The sequence below is a fragment of the Emys orbicularis genome, chromosome 8, assembly GCF_028017835.1.
Source record: "Emys orbicularis isolate rEmyOrb1 chromosome 8, rEmyOrb1.hap1, whole genome shotgun sequence".
Taxonomy (NCBI): domain Eukaryota; kingdom Metazoa; phylum Chordata; order Testudines; family Emydidae; genus Emys; species Emys orbicularis.
Window position 1 is genome coordinate 92,980,150 of NC_088690.1, and position 23,929 is coordinate 93,004,078.

Here is a 23,929-nt window from a genome sequence, read left to right on the forward strand (position 1 = left end):
GGCTGAGATACTGTAGCTGCGTGTCTGTCTGTCTCTCTTTCATGATCGAAGGCCAGGTGGTAACAGACTACTATGAAAATAACTCCAGTAAACACATTAAAAGGCCTATTAACTAAATTACTACCGTTGCTTTGAGGTTCCAAAATAGATTGTATTAGTTCCTCCCCTTGCTAGTACCAAGGTCTGGCTTCAGCCAATCTACTGCTATATTGAGTCTTAGGAAGTTGGATGTTTGCTCCTAATATGCACTTAGTCCTCCTTCCTGCATTCCCCTCCCAATTCCTTTAAGAAGGTGAATGCAAAAGCTGCTTTCCATATACACAAACTCAGGGTTCTGTGTTCCCACTGCAAGAGCCAGTGACAATAGACATCTCAGACTGCTTAGGGCACTCATTATTCTGGTACAGCTGTTGACACTACAGAGTTCAGATCTTGGGTAAGTAAATGAGGATCTGATTTCTAAACTACTTTGTTCTGAAGTGTAATTTGTAGCCTACACCTATATTCAGTCCCTGACTTGGAATTTAATATTTTTATTCTTTTTACGATATAAAAAGCATTCAGTTCCACCTTTAGCTACGATCCTAGGGCTGATTCTGACTCTGTTCCATCACACGGTGCTGTCTGGACAAGCACTATCCCCAGGGGCAGTTTAAGTTTTCACTCCCTGGGTGTGAAAGCGGGAACTCCTGACCCAGGTGACACCTCAAAGATTAATAAACTCCCTCCCTGCACCAGCGTACCCCCCCCCCAAAAGCCATTGCACAATATATTTCTCTTTTGCAGTTGGAATGGGCCCACAACAGCGATTTGTTGGCTGGCTTCATAGAGCAGCATCATTTTGAAGTCCTGCCTACTTGGAAGCCTTAGTTTCAGGCCCCAGTCAGACAAGAGAGCTCCTCCGCTCAGTTATATCCCTGATTTGTTCTACCAGTCAAATATGGAAACACAGACAATGAGCCACTTGGTAACGACCGACCAGCATGATAACCCATAAGCAGGGACGGAAAGGCATGGTTACGGCTAGCAGAGTTCTTTCCTCCCACGCCGAGGGAGGGCGAGATCAAGGGCGGTATATTTTAATCACATCTTTGATGACTCGTCGGCAGATTGGGCAGCAGGCATTGAGTTGCTTCTTCAGCTTAAGACCACAGGTGTTGCACAGGCACATGTGTCCGCAGGTGTAGATCACAGTGTCCACTTCACTGTCGAAGCAGACAGTGCACTCCCCATTCTGGCTGCTCGAGGCCTCTGGAGGGGGAAAGACGGGAGAGACGGGGGGGCTCAGAGGGGAACTTGGAGCAGTCACTGCAAAGGAGAGGGTGGGAGAAAAAGAAATGTTACTCAATAGCAAGAATGGATCAAACAAGAGGGTTTGATAGTTATATTGTATTATTAGCCACACATCCACTTTAATCATTTTTCCTAGGTATTTCCCTCAACCTCCATCCTTAAATCCTATTGTATCAGCCCTGTATTACGTGTTCAAATGAGTCAGATTCTGGTTTACACATCTGGTTACAAGCACAGCGTGTGTGTCCATTCACAGCCTGGCATAAATTTTAAACAGCTGCATGTTTCCCTTGCCCTTAAGAGCGAAGCATTACATTCACAGGACTGTACATCTGGGTTGGTGCACAGCACCCTGGTCTTTCAGAAGGCCCTATGGAACCTGGCTAAGAGTCAACTCTCATGCAGCGATGAGATGTATTATAATAGTGGCATTTCTGGCTGGGAATGCAACACTGTACTTCGAGCCACAAGTAGTTGCCAGTTATATTACAAGATGAGAAATTCTTGGGAATCTGCCTGAGCTCAAGACAATAGCACTTTGTGCAGTGTTTTCAGGGTGTAAAGTGCTAGCCACACAGTGACTGATCCTCACCCTGGAAGGTGGACAAGAAGTTATATTTCTGTACATAGTAGAGGAAACCAGAAGAATTTAAATGGTTTATGGGGCCACAGAGAACATACTGGAGATGTCGGATCAGAACTTCCTGGCTCCCAGTTCCACTGAACTGCACTGTCCTGAAAATACATGTTCCTGCTATTTTGTACATGGTCTCAGAATCTTGCCCTTATTCCTTTATTACCCTCTAGGCTGTCACACATTAGCACTAATGCATATTACACCAATGAGCTGCCTTGGGAAATCCAGGCTCCTATGTCTGGATGCTGGATTTCCATACACCATGCAGATAGCAACAATTCTAACTAAGGTAGGCAAGAAAACATGCTGGGTTTTTGTTGTTTGTTTCCTGACCAGGACGATGACCATATGTCTTCCAAGCTGCAGGGGCACACCGCAAAGGCCTCCCTTACCTAGTGATGACTCTGAAGCAGACGAGGACCTATTCACGCTGAAGGCCATATCTGAGTCACTGTCATACTGTGAGCCTCCAGGGGATCCTGAGGGAGAGACAGTTCCAGGACTGGACTGGACAGTGCCTGCAAGTACAACAGAGTTCAGTCAGTTACAGGTAGAATGGACCTCCCAAGCATCATCAGTGCTAAGTAACCTGAACAGCAGCATCTCTGCTTCCCTATGTACTATGCGGTAGATCATGCTTTGTAAAGAAATAAACTCAGTTTCTGAGTTCAGGGTTATTACTTAGCAATTCTAATTTTATTTTTTTAAAAGATGAACCTCTGTCTTGGCCCAGAGTGTGCTGGACATGCTGCTGAGGACAGTGCTTGTTCCCAGTTCATTCAGCCTGTCTGCTACCCGCCTGATCTGACAAGGAACATCTGTCTGAGACAGGAGGCTGCGATTATCTCCCTATTTACTTTAATATGAACATCTTTTCAAGCAAAGACAACTAAGCAGCCAGTGGCTGGTTGCCTGACATGAACCTATGTCTGCAAAGGCAGCCAGCCCCATCAACTGGGGAGTTGAGAAGAAAATCTTTAAAGCTACATCCAACACAGACTAAGCAAAAGTTTAAAGAGCTACAGCTCTGAGATTTTTAAATGGAAGGTGCTTTAGGATAATAATCAAAATGCAGTCCAATACATGGAGCGACTGGGATGTGTTATTTCCACTTAAGTTTAAAATAATTAGTCTGCTTAGGGCAACAAGGGATATTGCTGTTCAGCTAGGAACATTTTGCATCATGTCAATGGAAGAAAAGCTTGAGAATTCTCCATCAGATACTGTAGAGAATTGAATTAACCGTGTCCTGATAATGACTCACTTGAGGTCTTGTGCAACTTTGACTATTCTGTGCTTCTAAGCTGAATATTTACAGGCCAAATTGTGTGCTCACAGATCATTCCCAGTGAAGCTACCAGAAGCTGCATGCACATATATATCTGAGGGTGAAACTGAGCACTTGGGTTACTAAAAATGCATATAAACATTTTTTACCAAGGTAATATTTACTTAGAGAAAAGGCTTGATTCTCTTTAGGTACAAGCTGGTGTAACTCAGAAATAACAAATGAAATCATGGTGATGTATTAAGCTATGTCTACACTGCACTCTTAGCCTGAGTGATTGATACCTGGTTCTGTGCGACTTGCACTCAGGTTCGCCTAACCATAATATGAGCATCCTCACTCAAAGCCTTACCCCGTTACTGTGTCCAAACTATTTCTTCACTGGCTCGTGTGTGTTTAGGGGCATATCTCAGGGTGCTTTGTGCTGAGATGCTCTAGGATTCTTTCCCAGTCAAGTATCAGGGGGTAGCCGTGTTAGTCTGTATCTACAAAAACAACAAGGAGTCTGGTGGCAGCTTAAAGTCTAACAGATTTATTTGGGCATAAGCTTTCGTGGGTAAAAACCTCACTTCTTCGGATGCATAGCATAGCAAAGCTTATGCCCAAATAAATCTGTTAGTTCTCCAAGACCCTTCCCACGTTCCCTTTGTGAGACAGACAGGTTCTCCTGCAATTGATCCAGTTGACTGGGAAAAACAACAAGGAGTCTGGTGGCACCTTAAAGACTATCAGCACTCAAGTGATCTTGCCTCAAACTGTACTGCAAAGTGGGTGGGTTCCAGCCCAAACTAAAATACAGCTTGGGCTTTAACCCACCCCACAGCCTTGCAAGCAAGCATGGGTTCAAAACATAAACAAACATGTGCTTCGAGATTTTATGTCTGGATGGTGGGGGTGGGCAAAAACACATGTAGGAGCACAGGCTAAGACTACAGTGTAGACGTACCCTTAGAGGCACCTGCTCTAGCTGGAGAATAAGCAGCAGTAGTCATTTTTTTCTGCTTCATGCATCCAAACTGAAACTGCCACTTAAAGTTCCAGCTCAAGAAACACTGTTGCTGTTGATGACCCAGGGCACACAGAAGAAATAGCAGAGCTAGATATGCAGAGGAAAGAGTAAGTTTGCAGTGCTGACAGTTAGAAAGAGCCTCAATTTAACTGAGCGAATTGCTTCTAGATGGAGCAGAAAGATGTGACCTCCAAACACTCTTTCCTTTTTAAAGAGCACAGCTGTATTCTACAGCAATGGTCTAAAGTGTGACATCTGATAATGAGTTACTGCAGTGTTTGGGGAAATACCATCTAACAGTGTGATATAGATTAAAACCACTGTTGATTTATAAAAATAATCTGTGCTAGTGAGTTCGGAGTTTAATACCCGTTGGCAGGACTAGTGGGTTCATAAAGATTCTCTTGTGAAAAGTATTAAAATACAAAACAGCTTAGCATTAGCCCATGTAAAACCGTAAGTCTCATCCAATGACCTTACATGTGAAGGATATACCTATGTTATTTCTTTCCGTTTATAAACACAAGCACCCATTTTATTACATGCTTGATAGAGCTGACCACCCTCACTAGGGACCAGATTGTGAACTGCTTATTCACAGTGGTGCTCACCTCCTCACAGGAGCATTGCTATTGAAGCCAATGTCACCAGTGCGAATGAGAGGCTCACAATCTGGTGAAATTTCACAAGACACATGCCCCTTCACATTACTTTTAGGCTGCACTTACCTAATATTTTGAGCTGGTTGATTACACCATGAATTGTGAAAAACACCCAGAGAGACTGTGAGGTGTCCACGCACATAAGCATCCCTCGGCTGACTCCGTTCATCCCATGGTGCACTTCTCCATTTGGCAAGACCATCAAGCTGAGGATGTCGCCGCTGCTGAAGACTGGGAATGCTCGGTAAACCACCCAGTACTCCTTGCGGTCCAAGAGAAAGTCCGGATCCGCTGGGAGCTCATTTGTCCGTAAAGTACCTGGATCACAAGAAGTGATGCCAAACGAAAGGGCCCCATGATATGGCAACCCTAGGAGTCCTATTTCCACAAAGAGGCTTTCACCAATGTGCAAAGGCCGGTCAGAAAACACCAAAGTCCTATTGCTTTCTTGCCAATTGGTGCACGCCACCATGCGGTCCTGAGAAAAGGTAACATCAGGCCCGCGGGTGGGGTGGAAATGCAGATCCGTATCCAGAAAGGCAGGCACACCCTGGGCACGCTGCCGCCTGTTTGGGCAACAGGGGATTGTGTGGTTATCCATCGAAAGCCCCGGCACCCGACTCAAATTTAGATTAGCAATTTTGGCCACCACTTGGTTGTTCTCCAGTTCATTGTTATTGAAGTTGGCGGAATCGTGACTGCTCTGAGGAAGGCAAGTGCTCAATCGTGCACTGAGGTGGGCGGAGGTCATGGTCTCTGCAAACATGCTATCTGTGAGACAATTATGAGAACAAGTTGCATTAGATTCAAGTACCTCCCCCCACCCCCAACCTCCCCTACAGGTCAGCTATATTTAGCTCTCCTGCAGACCTCTGCCCACTGACCATCAGTGAGAAAGTGAATGGTGTTCAGCCACTGATTTTTGATGGAGTATGTTAGAGAAACTTATCTGCAACCACCATCAATGATGGAAATCAGATGTCAGCTGCATGGCTGCATCCCTGGGTATCTCAAGAGTAGCAAGTGCTATAAATCTTATTCATTGAAGTGAAAAGTGCTTATACTGGTAAAAACAGGGTGAAACACAGTGAACTAGACAGGTGGTTGCGATCAGGGAGGGGTATAAAGGCTTGAAACCACTCCATACAATATCATTCTCCAGTTCTATCTGCTTTAATGAGAAATGTCCCAATACCCTGCCCCCCCCATCCCAAACTCCCCCCCGCCACCCTGTATTCACATAAGGGTGATGGGAAAGGTAATGCAAGCATAATATATTAATTTTACAGTCCATTTCATAACTATGAAAAATACATGTGAACGAGACAAATTACACACAAAGAAGTATTTTTTGAAAAAAAGAAACGTGTTCACTTTAACGAAGAGGTCACTGTGCTTTGAAACACATGAGCAAGTCACAAGCTCGGTCAGAAGACCACTTCCCATTTGCTACTGTCTCATCAAGAGACTGACTATAACAGATGTTTATGACCCAGAAACATTAAGACCGAGATAATGTTCAAAGTTGATATTGTGCGTTGATTCCTGTCAAGAGCTGGTCATGAAAACTACATCTAATATATAGATTTAAAGCGGGAGGAAATTATTTTGATTTTAAAAAAGTCCTCTTACAAAGCAGGGTGAAATCACAGAAGCTCAAGTCTCACAAATCGAATGTGCACTTCAGCCATACGCAACTCCCTGCTGCCTGTGTATTTACTTCTTAGGCAATTATATTAAAACCCAGACTAAATCCAACGCATAAGGCATCAAGACAGAGTGAGCAAACCATGATTCAATTCATTCTCAAAGATGGAAAAGCATCAGCATCATCCGTGCTGTCTGCTACTTATGGGAGAAGATCTATTGGATTTTTACCAAAGAAGGCAAACACACGAGCCAGTTCAGTGGTTGGAAAGGACAGGATGCCTCGGCTTAGATGCATGATTTCTTTGAGTGGCCAAGCAGCAAAGCCTCAAGCGTAATCTTAATGGCTGGACCAGCTACTTCCAGAAAGGACAGGGAATCTGGCGATAAGCAGAGCTCAGATACAGGATGAAGGACACTTCAGAGCTTCATGATACCAACACTGAAGGATGCATTCTATGTAAGGGCTACAGTGCTGCTATATTTGGGCTACATTCCCAGCTTTCCCCATTCCTGCAGTTTTAGAATGGAAATCCAGTCAGACTGGCATGCCTAGTTAACAGACCAAAAGAGCCAAACTAAAGAAACACCAGAGGGGTAGCAGTGTTAGTCTGGATCTGTAAAAAGCGTCTGACTAAGTGGGTATTCACCCACGAAAGCTTATGCTCCAATACGTTTGTTAGTCTATAAGGTGCCACTGTTGCTTAGAGTCTATAAGGACTCTGTTGCTTTTTAAAGAAACACCGTAGCATGTAAACCAAGCCGACAAGTAAGACTGGAATAAAGAAACTTCTCACAATTGTCGCTTTGGCATCTGAAACCTTCATTTACTGTCTGTGCGTGTTCAGAGAGGCCTTAAAGAGGGGCTTTTTATAATGGGAAGAATTGAGGAGGAGAAAAACGCTTAAACCCAAAGCAAATCCCTCTGTCCAGTCCCTCTCTGCGACATTTCCCAATGTGCAGAGACCAAATGAGCAGAAGGGACAGACTAATTCAGACAACTTGGCAGTGAAGTCACAATAATGTGCATAGGCCGTCGTAGGCTTTTGTCATATTAATAAATGGTCATGAATTAGAAATTCCACGCTGCATTCTACAGCACCTTTAGTCTGAGGATCTCAAAACATTGCACTTAACCTCCAAGCCCCCGAGAGGTAGTTATTCCTATTTTACAAAGGAGGAAACTGAGGCACAGAAATTAAGGGCCTGAATTTCACAGGTGCTGATCAGCCCCTGCTCCAAATGAAACTCAGTTTACCCACCATCACCTAGTGAGTCAGGGCGAGAACTGAGAACATTGCTTAGTGGCCTGCCTTTCTAAGATCTGGAATGTCTACAGCTCCCATCGACTTCAAGGGGATTTGTGGGGCACTTGGCATTTTGAAGATCAGGCCAGAGGAGTCCTGATTCCTGGTCCTTTGTTCTGTCCACTACACCACTGCAGGATCGAACTGGTGAACAAAACATACTATGACAAGAGTAAAGGGTTTTGTTTTTCTAACTAGAACTACCGCTGACAATTTAAAAAGCAACACGGACAATGAGAAAAAAAAAAAAAACCTGTCAGTGGTTAAATAGATTTGTTGTCCAATATAATATTAGAGTGCTACAGTGGATAGTAGCTACAATTAAGGGATAACTGAATAATAATGCTTAACATGTTTCAGGCAATCAGAGCACGCAGTAGCACTGTGTAAAGTGCTGTTTATAGTTTAGCATTATTTGCTGTAATATAGCAAGTACCATATCAAAAAGGATCTCGGTCATCGCTGAATATCTGATGGACTAATCACTTTGGCCAAATCTAAAATATTTGATCTGGTGCCCATTTGATACATCAGAGGCACCTTCTTAGAAAAAATAAAAGCTGTGGATATTCGGATTAAATCAGCTGATCAGTAGGGAAGGGGTTTGTGGTGGGGAAAGAGGTTGTATGTAGATTTTAACTGAACTTCAGTTTTGGTGCGTGCTAGTTTTGAAATACGACCCCAAAATTCACTTGAATCTTGAATGTCTTTTTCAAAAACCCCACAAACGTTACATGCATCACTTCTATGGAGCTTCATTTAAGAGTCTGCTTAAAACAACCAAATCCTCTTTTGCAATTGCGTCCACTGAAAGTGACAAAACTCAAAAGCCTCCCTTGCAAACCAAATCTGAAGTCACTGATGAACTCAGTGACTTGGTTAAGGTCAGCTTTTTGGTACCACACGTCAGGGTGAGATATAATATGCTATTGCAGATAGCCCAGCAGCACCTGGGAAACATGCAAGTTTTATATGAATGTTCTTAGAACACTTAACTGGCAGATTACATCACTGCAGTACCACCATGCCCAGTGCCTTGTAAATGTATGGTAATGGCCTTGTTTATACGAGCAAAGATAAGTCAGCTCCGGCTTGCAAGCACAGTCTGTTGAGCTGTAAATCTAGGTAGACTGACTGAGCCAAAAGTTATATCACCTGTAATACAGGAGGACAAAAGGCTATGTCAAGAGAAACACGACCTTAAATCTCTTGTCTAAATGGAAGAGTTTAGTGGGGGGAGGGAGGGAAGGGACCCAAAGCTTAGAAAAGGTTTCCAAACTCTTAGAAAGAAAATGACGACACTGCTGTCCCCTGGCTGATAAGCGTGCAAGCTGGCCTCTCTTGTGTTTAGGTGCTGTGATTTCTAAAAAACCCTTTGATAGCACTGGAATGTAACGTGAGAGGCTCTAAGTGGTCCTGATAGGAGATAAAATATATAAACTGCAGCCTCAGACACAGGGGCTGGGGAAGGGGAATAGGACACGCTTGGAAGATGAGTCATAGCATTTCACTGGACCACTACGATTGGGTATCTGAAACAGGAACAGAGGAAGCCTGATTCAATTGACTTTGTCTCTTCAGTCACCGATGTACCCTGCTCCAAAGCAGAATCCTATTTCACTCCAGTGCAACATAACCGAGCACACTTAAAATAAATATTTTTGTTTTCCTGGCCTAGTGTAATCAAGAGAAACCCGCTAGTGAGATGTGCTGCAAGACACAATGAGCAAATAAACGGAAGGGATAATAAAAATTTTACTAGGACCCTGTATGGATGAATATTGAGTACAAAGCAGTCATGAACTGGCTAAGAACCAGAATTGTGACTGTAAAGAGAAGTTAAAAATAAAATTTCTAAAGGAAATGCAAGCTTGAAACTAAATGTTTAAAGGAGTTGAAGGAAAGATGAATAAAACGATGTGTGTTTTATTTGACTAGAGGTTGACTGTTTACTAAGGAACATGATCACCATCAATATAGATTTGTAAAGGTCTATACTCCACAGAGGAAATGCAGTTTAGCATGGCACAAAGAATGATTACAACACAGCCAGATGCAAAGTGAGACACGTAGGAACAAAGAATGTGGGTGAGACTGATAAGATGGGGGCTGTATTCTAGAAAACAGAGAATCTGAAAAGGACTTAGGGGTCATGGCAGATAACCAACTCAACATGAGCTCCCCGTGCATTGCATCTGTGGGGATTCTGTGTCCAGTTCTGATGTTCATACTTTAAAAAAAAAAAAGGATTTAAAAATTGGAAATGTTTCAGAAAAGAGCTACAAGAATGATTCGAGGTCTGAAAAACACGTCTTATCGCAAGAGACTAAAGAAGTTTAACATATCCAAGTGAAGGTGTAGAGGTGACTTGATTACATTCTACAAGTACCTACATGAGGAAGGGATTTTTGATTGGAGCGAATGCTCATCTAACAGAAGAAGGAACAAGAAGATAAAGTGGTTGGAAGCTGAAGCTAGACTAAAAATAAAACAATGCATCTTAACCATCAGGTTAATTAACCATAGGAACAACTTACCTAGAGATGTAGTGAATCATCTCAAGTCTTTAACGAGAGACTGGGTGTCTTTCTAAAAGATAAGCTATAGCTCAAACAAAAGTTACGGGCTTGCTGCAGAAATTATAGGGTAGGGTTCTTTGCCCTGTGTTAGGCATCTTTGCCCTGTGTTAGGCAGAAGGTGAGACTATGTGGTCACAATGGTCACTTCTGGCCTTAAAATCTGTGAAATCTATGGATGATGGGATTAAACTACCAAAATGGAAATTGAGGCTGGGTATTGGGGGGAAAAGAAATTAAGGAATAAGCAGTGACATCTATTAGATTGCGGAAGAGCTTCTCAAGAGAAACATCGGACACGCCATTACTCGAGAGGTTTAGAACCAGAGTGGACAGAGCACTGGAAAATATACTTTAGGGAGCTACATTACACTGGCAAGGGGATGGACTGTATAGGATTCATGAGAGTTTCCAATCACTAACTTTTAAGAATCAGGGAGCTCCCTGGATCCCTGCTGCTGGCAATACTGAAATGTTCACGGTGCCAGTCACGAATTGTTCATGCTTAAGCCTGTTTTTAGGAACATCAGGTAAGATGTTCCATGTTTGCTTCCTCTATGAAGATGCAGCTGGCTTTACAGAAAGCATGATCCATAGAGCAAGCCCATGCAGAGAAAGTACACTCACCTAGTATTTGCACTTCATGGGTAATTCCATAGACATCTATCAGGCCCCAGAGAGGCCCAGAGACCTTAATGCCACAGTGAAACAATATTGGCTCCTCATCGTTAATACTATAGAAGACTCTCCCATGGCGGTCGACCCAGAATCCTAGGATATTGTCCCTCAGTGCAAACCTCTCTGGCAAAGCTTTAGCCCAGAATCCAGGTCGAGTCACCAAGTCGGGGCAGGCATACTTTGGTATGTCATCAGAGCTCATCTGTGATGGATCGTGGATGGTGAAGCCAAAGCGAAGTGCCCCGCTCCACCCATGGTGCACGGCCACCAGCTTGAGCCGCACCTTCTCATAGAGGTGGATGGGCCGGTTGGTGAAAGTGACCCCATTGCAGAAGCTATTCCTCCGGGTGGCCTTGCGGGAGTGGGCATCCAGACGGACGTTCTTGCCCTTGGCTTGGGAATGGAAACGCGGGGGCTCTGCAATGGTGAGGACAGAACGCCTTCCATGGCTGCTGTTGGGCAACGTGTAGTAAGGTCTGCTGGACACAGAGCGAGCCTGGTGACTTGTGTCTGCAAAAGGAAACAATAACGGCATGGTTAGGCACATTTAGCCTGAGTAACCTGCATTTGTTCAGTTTGTGAAACTAGGTGAGTGGCTTTACGCTCACATTAAAATGGAGCATTGCATGCTGGGGGATTTGTAGTTTCTGGGCTTAAAATGCTGCACTCCCAGCTGCCCCGGCTCTACTTTCTGCAAGTTAAGTGTCCAACTTTATGCAAATTTAATGCAAACCTGACTCCTGGCAACCTGCATTTGAGCAAATTTGGTTTTACACCTTTGGAAGCTTAAAAAATAACATTCTCGTATTCCTACTAGATTTGTCCTATTCCATTTGGAAAACAGCAGGACCTTTGGCTGAGTGTCTAACCGAGCGCCAATTAACACATAGCCAGCCCCTCAGCTGATCTGCACTGCCTTAAGGAATAATTTTTGTTAGGCTCAGGGCTCGTGGAGGGGGTGCACAAAGTATTGATTTCCATGGGACACTCACGCACACAGTTTCTTAGAAGCGGAGTTGTACCTTTTGAAAAACAAACCAAGGTATTTAGAATCTGGAGCATCGCATCAGCCTAGCGTTTTTCGAAAATGTTAAAAGCTCTGCTTGAAACCATATCTAGATTCAGACCTCAGATGCCACTGGCACATAAAGGAGCCAAAGTGTCTTTCACAGAACAACAAAACAATCATGAGACATTGCATTGATGCCGCACCTCCCCCATTTGAAAATCTCTAAGTGCTTTACGAGCAATAATTGTTCTGGTTAGCCTCATAGAACCCCCACGTGGTAAGGAAGTATCATCACCCACATTTTACAGATAGGTGAATGGAGGCCCAGAGTTTGTGGGCTTGATCCTGCACCATTTTAGTCCCTGGGAATTTTGACATTGATTTCAATGAGAGCCTGTTCAGGCACGAAGTGCAGATTACACAGTGAGTCCGGGACAGAGATGGGAATAGAACATAAATTTTGCTTCCAGTCTTGAGCCTCAACTGCAAGATCTGGGGGGCAGGGACTGTCTTTTTGTTCTGCATTTGTACAGTACCTAGCACAGTGGGATCCTGGTCCATGACTGGGCTCCTGGGTGTTACCACAATACCAATAAATAGGGTGACCAGACAGCAAGTGTGAAAAATCGGGACGGGGGTGGGGGGGTAATAGGAGCCTATATAAGAAAAAGACCCCAAAATTGGGACTGTCCCTATAAAATCGGGACATCTGGTCACTCTACCAATAAAGAATAAAGAAGAACAACAGAAAAGCTAACTACAGGATCATCCGTTCTTCCCATCTCCCCCTCCTTTCGGTTCTGGTTGTAAATGTAACCAATATTTCATACACCTTTTTAAAAGATACAAAATCAGACACAAAAAGGAAATTGAAGGGAAAATTTCTGAATGTTCGGTGCCAGCTATATTAATTATAAAACCTACAAACACATTGATTTTGAAATATTTTGCCATATGTGACTTTTTTTTTTTTTTAATTGGACTTTCCCTCAAGCTGTTTCCTCCCTGGGCGTAAGCTATGGCTTCTCCTGGTGTCAGGAAGGGTGTCATGGGAAGCACTCGCTAATGGATTCCTTTGTTTTCAAGAGAACATCAGATGATACTAAAAACTCAATTTGGAAGAGCTGGCAGGAGATCTGCAATCATGACACCTTTTTGCAAGTGAAAATATAATGGGCACTGCCATGACAGCCCCGTACTTTCACTTGCTTTTTGAACGAACCCGTGCTCTATACAACAACAGCTTGACAGTCCAGGGAAGCAAAAGGCTTGGATGGAAGAAAAAGGACAAGAGCGAATATCAGAAAACAGGATTACAGCTCATGAGGAATCAGTTCAGCTCCTGCCATTTCCACGAAGAGAGTCCTAAATATTAAAGATCAGAGGCCCAGAACCAACAGATAAACTGAGTGGTTTCTGGTTATTGTGTTTTCTTCAGTGGGGTACTGCATGTGGCAACTGCTGCACTATAAAGAATGCCTGTCAAATCCCCTGTGCTCCAATTACTACAAACCTGTGAATTTACTGGACTGGACACACACTCAGGTGATCCTGGCAAGATGTTTCCCATTGAAGTCAATAGTTTTGCCATTAGCATCCGTGAGACTAGGATGAGACCCTCAAGTGAGATCAAGAGTAAAAAATGCAACACATACTGTTTTAAATCCATTTGATATGTGTGTGCACCTTGCCCCCCGGCTGCAATCTGTTATCAGTTATGCCCATTGGTGTACAGAGGATAAACCTTTCACAGTGCCACGCTTAAAACGGGCTGAGTTCTTGGCTTGCATATAGGACGTACCAAATTCTTTAATCTCCTATGAAGTCAGATGCTGTAATACATACTCAGACAATGCTCCAAGGGGAATTTTGTGTAAGGACAGCAGCTCAGTCCCTTGAGGATTTTAAGTTGCACTCACCAATGAAGAATTTTATTTCGTTCCTCCTTAAAAGCCCAGATACAGAAGACAGCTGCTTCTGGCACTGATCCAACTGTTGTAACGTGGGTGGCGCTCCATGCGTGCAGAGCCAAATGTTCTAAACAAACTATTTTGCTGCAGAGAGAATGTGATTTTGGTTCCTTCAGCAAAGTGAGGGACACTGATACAAACATGCACAGACCAGCAGCTAGCGTGTAAAAATGCAGCTACCAACGGCGGTCAGATAACTTTAACATTCTTACTAAGAAGCTGGAGTTGGACATTTACCAACTTCAAAATGTGACTTGGAGCAACAATGCAATCAATCAGCCTCAACAGGTACCACCCCACCTTGAGCTTGGCAAAAACATTTTCAAAACTAATGTTAAATATAGTCTTTAATCCTCTGATCTGTATTTTCCAAATGATTGAAAATAAAATTCAGGAGGGAAACAGTATACTGCCCTCAATTTAGGTTTACTTTGGTAGGGAGTGGGAAGGAGAGCTTTTGTTCACCTACTCCTTTCTAGCATCACAAAAATCCACAGGTTTTTGCAAAAACTTTAACATCAGCTTTCCTAGTGCACAGAGTTGGTGAACAAAGGAAACACTCATAGAAACTGAGAACTAGAACAGCATTTTTATAAGTGAGTTATCTTACAGTATTTTCTCCACATGTACTTATCACACAACTTTCAAAAGCAGCAACAGAATGAAAGGGGAGTGTCAGTTATGTCAGTGCAAAGGATGGAAAAGCAATTACAAATCCCCCCACTTCAAACACTTCTCTCATTCCATCCTGCCATAGGCCATAGGCTAGGGTTTTATTTTTTGTTTTAAGTTGTTTTTTAAAAACAGGAAAGCACATTGTGACCACACAATAGGAAACTCTCCAGAGGAAATGAATGGATAATTTATTTAAAATGCCATTCTCTCCTAACATGAACACCTGTTGGTTCCATTTTGAATAAAACTCCATTTACCCCGAGAGCCAGAAAAGGCATTGCTCACACAGTATTGCTCATTTTTTGTTGCTTTTTCTCAGTTTATTCCTTGTATTACTTCTCTAAAACATATGCCACCCTTGCCTCCTCTTTCTATACCTGACATCAAGAAACATCGAGTTGGTGGAAAACTATCAGTGTTTGCAATTACATTATAGTCCTATGCAGCATCTCATTGCAGCTTTCACATTTTCATTCTAGAATAAAAGCCTTAGAGTAAATAACAAGGCTTGCTTACAGCACTAGCTTAGCACCTGGAAGAATGAGGTTGAGTTTCCTGCACCACCAGAGACCTCCCATGTGACCTGGAGCAAGTCACTTTTTAGTCTCTGTGCCTCAGTTCCCGATCTGCAAAGTTGGGATAATAGCATCTTCCTATCTGTTGTGAGAATGAATAAAGACTGTGAGGTACTCAGTGCACTCAGGTACCATGGTAATGGTACATTCTTAAATATACACATATGTTCTTAAAATAGATTAAGGTATGCAAAAGGCCCACAAAACCCAATCTGCACCCTCTCTGCATTATAAAGCTTGCCATTCTCTTTCTTCTCAGTTGAACTAATCAACATCATGACACTTACAACATTAGTCTCTTGAACACTCTGAAGGTTTTACAGTAGTACAGAGGGCTTCAGGGAACATGGAAATAAACTAGGCAAATCAAAGCAAACTGAAATTAAGAAAAAATAATTTGTAGGTAGACATTTTCTCACTGAAAATACACAGCAAGAAATGGTATCTGACTTTAATTCAGTATTTCCATGAACCTATTCTGCAGAGCTACATAAACTGGGCTAAAGCAAAATTAAATTTCTCTAACAGAGACCCATGTACTCTACAGCAAGTCAATATGTACTCATACCACATCTAAAACCTCAGCCTATTTTCAAAAGTCTAGTAAATTTATTTCTTAAGTTATATTGACCTTTAGAGAGGTATTATAATCAAGACACATTTTGTATTTCAAACACATAGTGCGGACAAACAGGGCAATTTCCATATATTTCTCATAGTTTTAATCTGAAAAATAAAACCCTTCTAGCTCATTTATGCAGAACACTGGGGATTCTAGCAGACCACAACCACACCTTCACCACCACTTGTATTGTTGTATTGTTCTATGACAGGGGTCGGCAACCTATGGCACACGAGCCGATTTTTAATGGCACGCTGGAGCCTGCCAGGACTCCAGCGTGCCATTAAAAATCCTGCCCAGCCCGGCCCGCTCTCCTCTGCCCTCCGCTCCCCCCGCGGGGGCAGGGAGCAGAAGCATAGCCATGCGCATGGGGTGGGCAAATGACCCCACTCTCCCGGCACGGCAAGCCGCGGGGTCCGCGCTCCTGGGCCGGAGCGCAGCAAGCTGCCGGCCCCTCCTGCGCCTTCTCCCCTCCCCTGGAGTTCTGCCACTGCACGCGCAGCGCTCTGGGGGTAGGGGCTGCGCGCTCCCACGGGGCAGTGTTTGGCTACGCGGGGAGGGAAAGACGCTCCCCACTCACCCGGAGCCCTGCCGCCACACGCGCAGAGCTCTGGGGGCCGAGGCTGCGCGCTCCCGCGGGGCAGCTTATCAGGCTCTGCGTGGAGCCTCATGGTAAGGGGTCCGGGGCCGGGGGGGCAGTCAGGGGACAGGGTGGGTTGGATGGGGGGGGTCTCTGGAGGGGGCAGTCAGGGAGCAGGGGGGGTTGGATGGGGCATGGGAGTCCCGGGATCTGTCAGGGAGTGGGGGGTGGATAGGGGTCAGGGCAGTCAGGGGACAGGGAGCAAGGAGGGTCCTGGGGGGGGCAGTTAGGGTGGGGGGGTCTCTGGAGGGGGTGGTCAGGGGACAAGGAGCTGGGGGGTTGGGAGTTCTTAGGGGGGCAGTCACCCAGCCCTCTCCCCTGAGCCCTGACCCCCCCACACACACATTCTGCCCTCTGCCCTGAGCCCCGCACACACCCCAGACCCCTGCCCTGAGCCCTGTACCTCCCTCATACACACCCAGCCCTCTGCTTGACTCCTTCATCCACCCCCACAACCCTAGCCCTGACTCTGGCACCCACACACATCCCCAGCCCCCCCTCTGCCCTGACACCTGCACCGCCCCACATCCCCAGCCCCCCCACACCCCATGCACCCGCCACATCCCCACCCCCACCCGGAGCTCCTGCACCCTCCCCCCCACATTCCCATCTGCACCCCTCGCATCAAATGGGAACTGCCCAGGTAAGTGCCCCACACCCGAACCTCCTGCCCCAACCCTGATACCCCTCCCTCATTTTAGCTCCTGGCCCGACCCTTCACCCCCAGCCCTGTGCTCAGTGCACTGCCACCCTCAGCTCAGTGCAGAGAGAGGAAGAGAATGGCCAGAACCAGGGAGAAGGTAGGTACCCACTGTATGTGGGGAGGGCCGGGACCCCAGACTGGCAGCGGGCTGAGTGGATCCGGCAGCCAGGATCCCGGCTGGCAGGAGCCCCTGAGCGGCAGTGAGCTGAGCCGCTCAGTCCACTGCCGGTCTGGGGTCCTGGCCGCCGGCCCCACACAGCACGCTGCTGGTCTGGGGTTCTGGCTGCCGGACCCTTGCCAGCCGGGGTCCTGGCCGCAGGCCTCGCTCAGCCCGCTGCCAGCCTAGGTGAACAGAACCCCAGACCAGCAGCGGGCTGAGCGGGCCGGTGGCGTAAGTTCAACATTTTAATTTCATTTTAAATGAAGCTTCTTAAACATTTTGAAAACCTTGTTTATTTTACAATACAACACTAGTTTAGTTATATAATATATAGACTTATAGAGAGAGACCTTCTAAAAAACATTAAAATGTATTACCGGCACACGAAACCTTAAATTAGAGTGAATAAATGAAGACTCGGCACACCGCTTCTGAAAGGTTGCCGACCCCTGTTCTATGAAAAGCTGCTGCTGTCCATTATACAAACCAAAGGTGATGGCTGGCCTGATCATTTGCTGCTGTCCTGAAGCCCTGAGGCCTGATTCTCCCTTCACTTATAGGACATCTGAAGTAATTCCACTGAAATCACTAAAGTGAGCAAGAAGAGAAGCAGGTCCTGGAAATCAAAGTTAACCTTAGACTTGCTGGGTACCACTGACTGAGAATAACCAAGGTCATGCTTTAACGCTGAGGTGAAATGAAATCAGAGGTGCTGTGTAAGGCACTACTCCTATATTATTATTTGTATTGCCGGAGCACCTAGGAGCCTCAGTCATGGACCAGGACCCCCTTGTGCTAGCGCTGTACGAACACAGAACACAAAGATGGTCCCTGCCCCAGGGAGGTTAGCTGGGGAAAGTCCAAAGCATGCACCTTTGACTGTGTAACTGCAAGACAAGCAGAACAGCGATCAAAAGCAGGTTCTTATTGCTGGTGGCATACCCACAGAAGCGAGCACAGCACACACCACAGGAGAAAAGGGAATGGATGGATTATTAACAATGCCCAGCCTGGTAAGTGGTGCTAAAGGGGCTAATAGCTCATTGTGAGAGTGAAGTTTGGCCTTCCCATTGTGCTCAGAGAATGAATGCTGAGTATAAAGTGCAGTATGAAACGTGTCCGTTAATACTTACTACACCAGGAACATGCCTATCTCCGTTAATACTTACTACACCAGGAACATGCCTATCGCCACCACCTTATCTTTATGGGCACAGCTTTATCAAATGGGTTTATCAGAAACGTTAGAACTTTTTCCTTTCACAGTAAACTGTTAGGCAAATGCTACCACAGCCCTGTTTAATAATAAAGGAGGTTTTCAAAGAGCATAGCACAATATGTTACGGTGGCCTCTTATTAGGATCCCTCACAAACCCCAACAGACGGGAAGGTTGTGACAATACAATAATGCTTAGCGCACCCCTTAAAAGTTAACTAGATTATAGAAACACTCCTTTCGCCCCAGATGGCTAAATCCTGCCATGATTTATTTTTGCGGTCCAATGAAAACATAGCAACCCGGCAATGCCTGCTACCATAGAATATTCACCAACAAAGGACATGTGATGCTGCTGTACGTACATGCATCTTGTAACTTACGTTAGGGTGAAGGGAAGCTTTCTATTGTTGTTTATTTCATGTCTGCTTAGAACATTCTAATAAAACGCAGTAGAACTTCATTTAAATATTTATTAAATCTTCATTATATAATCTTTTGAGACCAAGGAATACAATCTGCAATAATTTTTTTTTAGTGCACTGCTTCGATGTTTAGAATAAAGGGAACATGACAGCAGTCTCTGAGGAAGTGTTAATTTCACATATTTAACACATGGTTAAGTCAAATTTTTGCAACTTCAGTTCCCAAAGTTAGGTCCCTAAATCTATGTTTAGGGACCTAAATGAGTGTGGCTTTATTTCTAGAGGTGCTAAGGAGCTGCAGCTCCTTAATAATATCAACTACCATTGAGGGTGTTCAACATCTCTGGAAAAAAATCGGGCCACTTTTAATTGGGTAAAATTGGTTTAAACAGCGATTTTGCATTGGTAACGCTGGCCATAGAATACTAAAAGAAAGAAAAGAATAGGGAAAAAAATAAAAAAGCTACAAGTTCATGGTTAGATGCAAACTGACATATGCCTGTATGGACTCCTCACAGCAATATCATTATAATTGAAGTTTTGAATTTGTAAGTCATTTTGGAAGTGTAAGAGCTAGAACTGTATAAACTTGGTCATTGGAGAGCAGAGGGTCATGTGAATGTTTTCCTCATTTTCGATTCATGTGGGTTTGCATCACCTGAAGTTCACATGATTTCTTCTAAAAAACAAAGACATGATTTGTTTGAAGGGTCTGCTAGCCATTCTACTGACCTAGGACAAGTTTCCCATTAGTAACAAAAACTACAACCCAAACAATCGAGGGAATGTTGAGTGGTTTTGGAAACAATCTGTGCAGCTCTTGCAAATAAATATATATGCGAGGAGACAAAGTGACCTCTTTAAGGGATGCTTCTGCATTCATAATGGAACCCAGAAAATGTGAAATTTTTGCTATGGGACTGAACTTCTTTATGAAATTTTAAGAAATGGGGGATGAAGTCATCTACCATAGCACAAAGGTTAATGAAAATTAGTACGATTGTGTTGAAATTCTTATTTCACACTCACACATACACCCTTACTGGCGATGTCGTCACTGCAAAAAAGGTGTATTTTTACAATGAGATAGCTATCCTAGTGGGGACAATGAACTATAGTTTTTACCTTAATGTAACTAGTCAAGGTAAATCCCAGCTGGGCAATCCCAGGGTTCACCACAACAAGCAATATCAAGGCAAAAACTGCCTGTGCTTTGTCTTCATTGGGATTTTACATTGAGATGGTTAATTTGAGTTCTCTCTCTCACCGTAAAAACATACCCTTTTTTGGCAGTGAACACATAAGGCCCTGTCTACACTACCACTTATGTCAGCAAAACTTATGTCACTCGGGGTGTGAAAAAACCCACATCCCTGAGCGACATAAGTTTGGCTGGCATAAGTGGTAGTGTACACAGTGCCACGTCGGCAAGAGAGCTTCTCCACTGACATAACTACCGCTGCTCGTTGAGGTGGTTTTATTATGCTGACGGGGGAGTTCTCTCCCGTTGGCATAGAGCAGCTACATGCATTGGTACAGCTGTGCCGCTGTAAGCTCGCTAGTGTAGACATGGCCTTACTTCAAGTCAAAGGCCAACAACGAATTTTTCTTGGTCTTCCAAACGTTTCTCCTCTTTGCAAAGAAGGCTATTTGCTAACGGCAACGTTTGCAAAACTACTTCTGTAGAATACCACCAATTAAGAATATTTCTGCAGTTTCTCTTGAGACTTGCTATTTTTCCACACCAGTCTAGTCTCCTATCTCCAGATGTGTCCTCAAGTAACAAACTTGCACATGGCTGTTCCTCTAAAATTAAAACAATTTCTCTGCATGAGGAGCTCACACAAACGCACAGTTCAGCTGCATCATTAAAAAACAGTACACAAAAGAATGGATGCCTTGAAAGGAAAATAACCCCAGGCCCAAGTTATCATGGTTAACTGAACATTCCTTGGTCACAAGAGCATCAGCAGCTGAAAGACAGAAAATGATGAATAAAGGGCGGCTATTCCAAGGGTGAAAAACAGCCATACCAAAGAAGTCTTTCATGAACTACAGATGATCATACAGTATCACAAGGCATTTAGGACAACCAGTCTACCTCCAAATTCACAGTGTGGCAGAGACCTATTTCAAGATTCCAGTGCTGTGATGCTTTACGTAAATAGCCCTGCTTTTGGGGGAAGAGAGGGGAGGAGGGGACAGTCCTTCTCTCTTCTTTGTACATGGCAACTGACCTTGTAGCCCCTGACCCACCACCCTGAATGGAGCTAGAGTGGCACCAACCAGAAGTAGCTTCTTCATCATCAACATAGGCTCCATCAACCTGGACTGTGTAGCCTGCTGTATCACGAAATATCACCAACTCTCTCTATGCTCCCCAGGAACAGAAGGCTGCCATGGTTGTTGCTGAACACCATATAAAGCTGGCATTATGCAGTTCCCTTGCATGAGAGATTACTCAGAAATTAATTAACACAACTATAGATGAACTCTGCATTAAAATGCACACTGGACCAATCTCTTGTCTTGATGTCAATGCATGGCTGCATATTTTTAGGGTTATTTTCATCCTCCCAGTTTGAAAACCTGCAAAAACACCTTCAAACTGTTCCAAAAATAATCAGAGCCTTGTATAATTTGGGATAATGTTGACAGGTATAATCATTTCTTTATTCTTCAGAGCCTATGTTTTTCTGTTGCTCTCTTAGATCTGAGCACCCCTTTGTCTTCATGCATAACCAGCAGAATACATTGGATAGTTTTCCTCTGCTTCTACCCCAGTCCCCACAATCAACTCTGAGCTCAATATGTTTTGCCCCTAACCCCAGCTACTCTTCAAGATAATTTTTTTTAATACAACAACTTCGGTTTTGTCACCTGAAAGTGAAATCTCATTTAAACTCAAAGTAGCTGATGGGTATTTTCCTGGTCCTGAAGCTGATGAGAAAATTCTTCACTCATCAAACTTTTGTTATCGCTTTGCATAGCTGAGGTAACCAAAAAAATGTGCTCAGCTGTTAAGAAAAGAATGTGAGCCAGCATAGGATTTTGAGGTGGGGAGGCTGGATTTCCAAAATATGGGACAGACTACGAGGGAAGGCAGTATCGTCTCGGAACAGGGCACAGGACTGAGAACCAGAAGGAGTGAGTTCTACTCCTGCTTCCGTGACTTCACCTACCCTTGCCTCCTGTTTCCCCTCCCACCTTTTGTCTGTTCTGACTGAAAGCTCTTTGGGGCAGACACTACCTCTCCCTATGTGTTTGCACAGTGCCTCGCACAATGGGGCCTCAAGGTGCTACTGTAATATAAATAAGCACAAATTGAACTCAGTGGAAACACATGGAAAAACTCACCCACTCAGTCTGGTCAATGAGTACGTTTTAGTAGCAAATTCTTGGAATCAATGAGGCAGAGAGAGAGATGGAGAAAAGGCAGGGTCCACGTGATAATGCCTTCTTGAGTCTCTTTGTGTGCAAGCGATGAAAGCAGCTGCATGATAGATGGAAGCCTTGGAAAGTGCTCAGTTTGTCATCATCTATCACATTTTGTTGACACCCACGTCCATTGGCTCGTGTTGTTTCAGAAGGCCGTGCTCATGAGCTCATGAACTAGAATGCTTTGAAAGATGGCCTGTCTGCCGGGTTTTGAAAGTAATGAAATAAGGGATGCAAAAATGGATGAAAGTGAAACCTTTGGCTATGGGCTAAAGAAAAACATCTTAACAATGGTCAGGCAGCTAATCTTACTATAAATAAATCTGGTCAGCAATTTTGGACTATGTACTCATTAATATGCTGTATATACAAGGCATATTAGTTTTCATACAAGGCCAGCATAGCAAAGCTATGCATCACTAAGTTTCTTAGTTGATGTGATATAGAAAAGAAGTCATCATGTATGTTTTTACTAAAAAAAACCAATGACAACGGTTTAAGTTCACACTAATTTAGGGAGAGGGTTGGGTTTTTTTCTGTTGTATTCACTCTTCCTAAACTTGGAGTCAAAGAGGCAGTTTTTGGTAGTGATCAAAGGTTTGAACTGTGCAAAACTGGAAGAAATTGCTATTGTTTCTTTTATCAGTTCCATGTACCAGTCCCAATGGCTGCTGGGATAGAAAGTTAACAGTCAGGGATAAACATTCAGGACACTGAATAAATTCTAACTATTAATACTCAGGTTCTCAGTCAGTCACTTAACTATATTAACAATTGTCATAATTGCAGTATTTTTCACAGCTTTAAAAATTACTTTCCTCTTTGCCATTTGTAGCCATCCCTTAGCTCTGGCTTATAAACATTCCTTTCCTTCTAGAGCAAATAAGCTAAGTTGTAGGGTTGTTGGTACCAATACTGTCAACTGATTATTTCTCAAACCAATGCTTTATGTTTTGATTTATTTAAAAAAATAAAGATCACACTGAAGTATTTGGTCTGAAAGAGCAAATAGTTACACTGATTTTGCAAAGAGAATAAAGGTAGGAACACACAATTCTGGTGAACTCATTAACATTTAAATAGTCTGTTCTCTTGCCCTTTTGCCTCAAGAGTAACTCCCATTACTCCCTAGTAGAGCCTTGTTTTCTAGCAAAGCACCTTTATTCTTACCAACTGTACTAAGTTATGTGCACTGGGCACTTATATCTCGTGATCATGTCATTCCAATGTGAATGGGTTTTAATGCAATTGGAGAATGAAATGCATTCCCTATTAATATCCTCACAGCAGCAGTTTTAACTTTGTTCCATCATTGAGATGCAGGGGCCCATGGAAAGAGCGCTGTAGCTTGCACACCATTCCAATGAGTCTACCGGTACATCGCTTCCAGCACAGACAG

The 23,929-nt window shown here is 43.9% G+C and overlaps 1 protein-coding gene across 1 annotated transcript in view; it reads right to left on the minus strand.

The window, feature by feature from the left end:
• Positions 1-1,063: 1,063 nt before the first annotated feature.
• Positions 1,064-23,929, minus strand: part of NEURL1B (neuralized E3 ubiquitin protein ligase 1B) — a 224,436-nt gene continuing 201,570 nt past the window's right edge. The window contains exons 2-5 of the mRNA XM_065410025.1: positions 11,047-11,607; positions 4,956-5,660; positions 2,323-2,448; positions 1,064-1,308 (exon numbers count right to left, since the gene is read on the minus strand). Of these exons, the coding sequence (XP_065266097.1) occupies positions 1,064-1,308; positions 2,323-2,448; positions 4,956-5,660; positions 11,047-11,607 (1,637 nt within the window). The remainder of the gene's footprint in view (positions 1,309-2,322; positions 2,449-4,955; positions 5,661-11,046; positions 11,608-23,929) is intronic.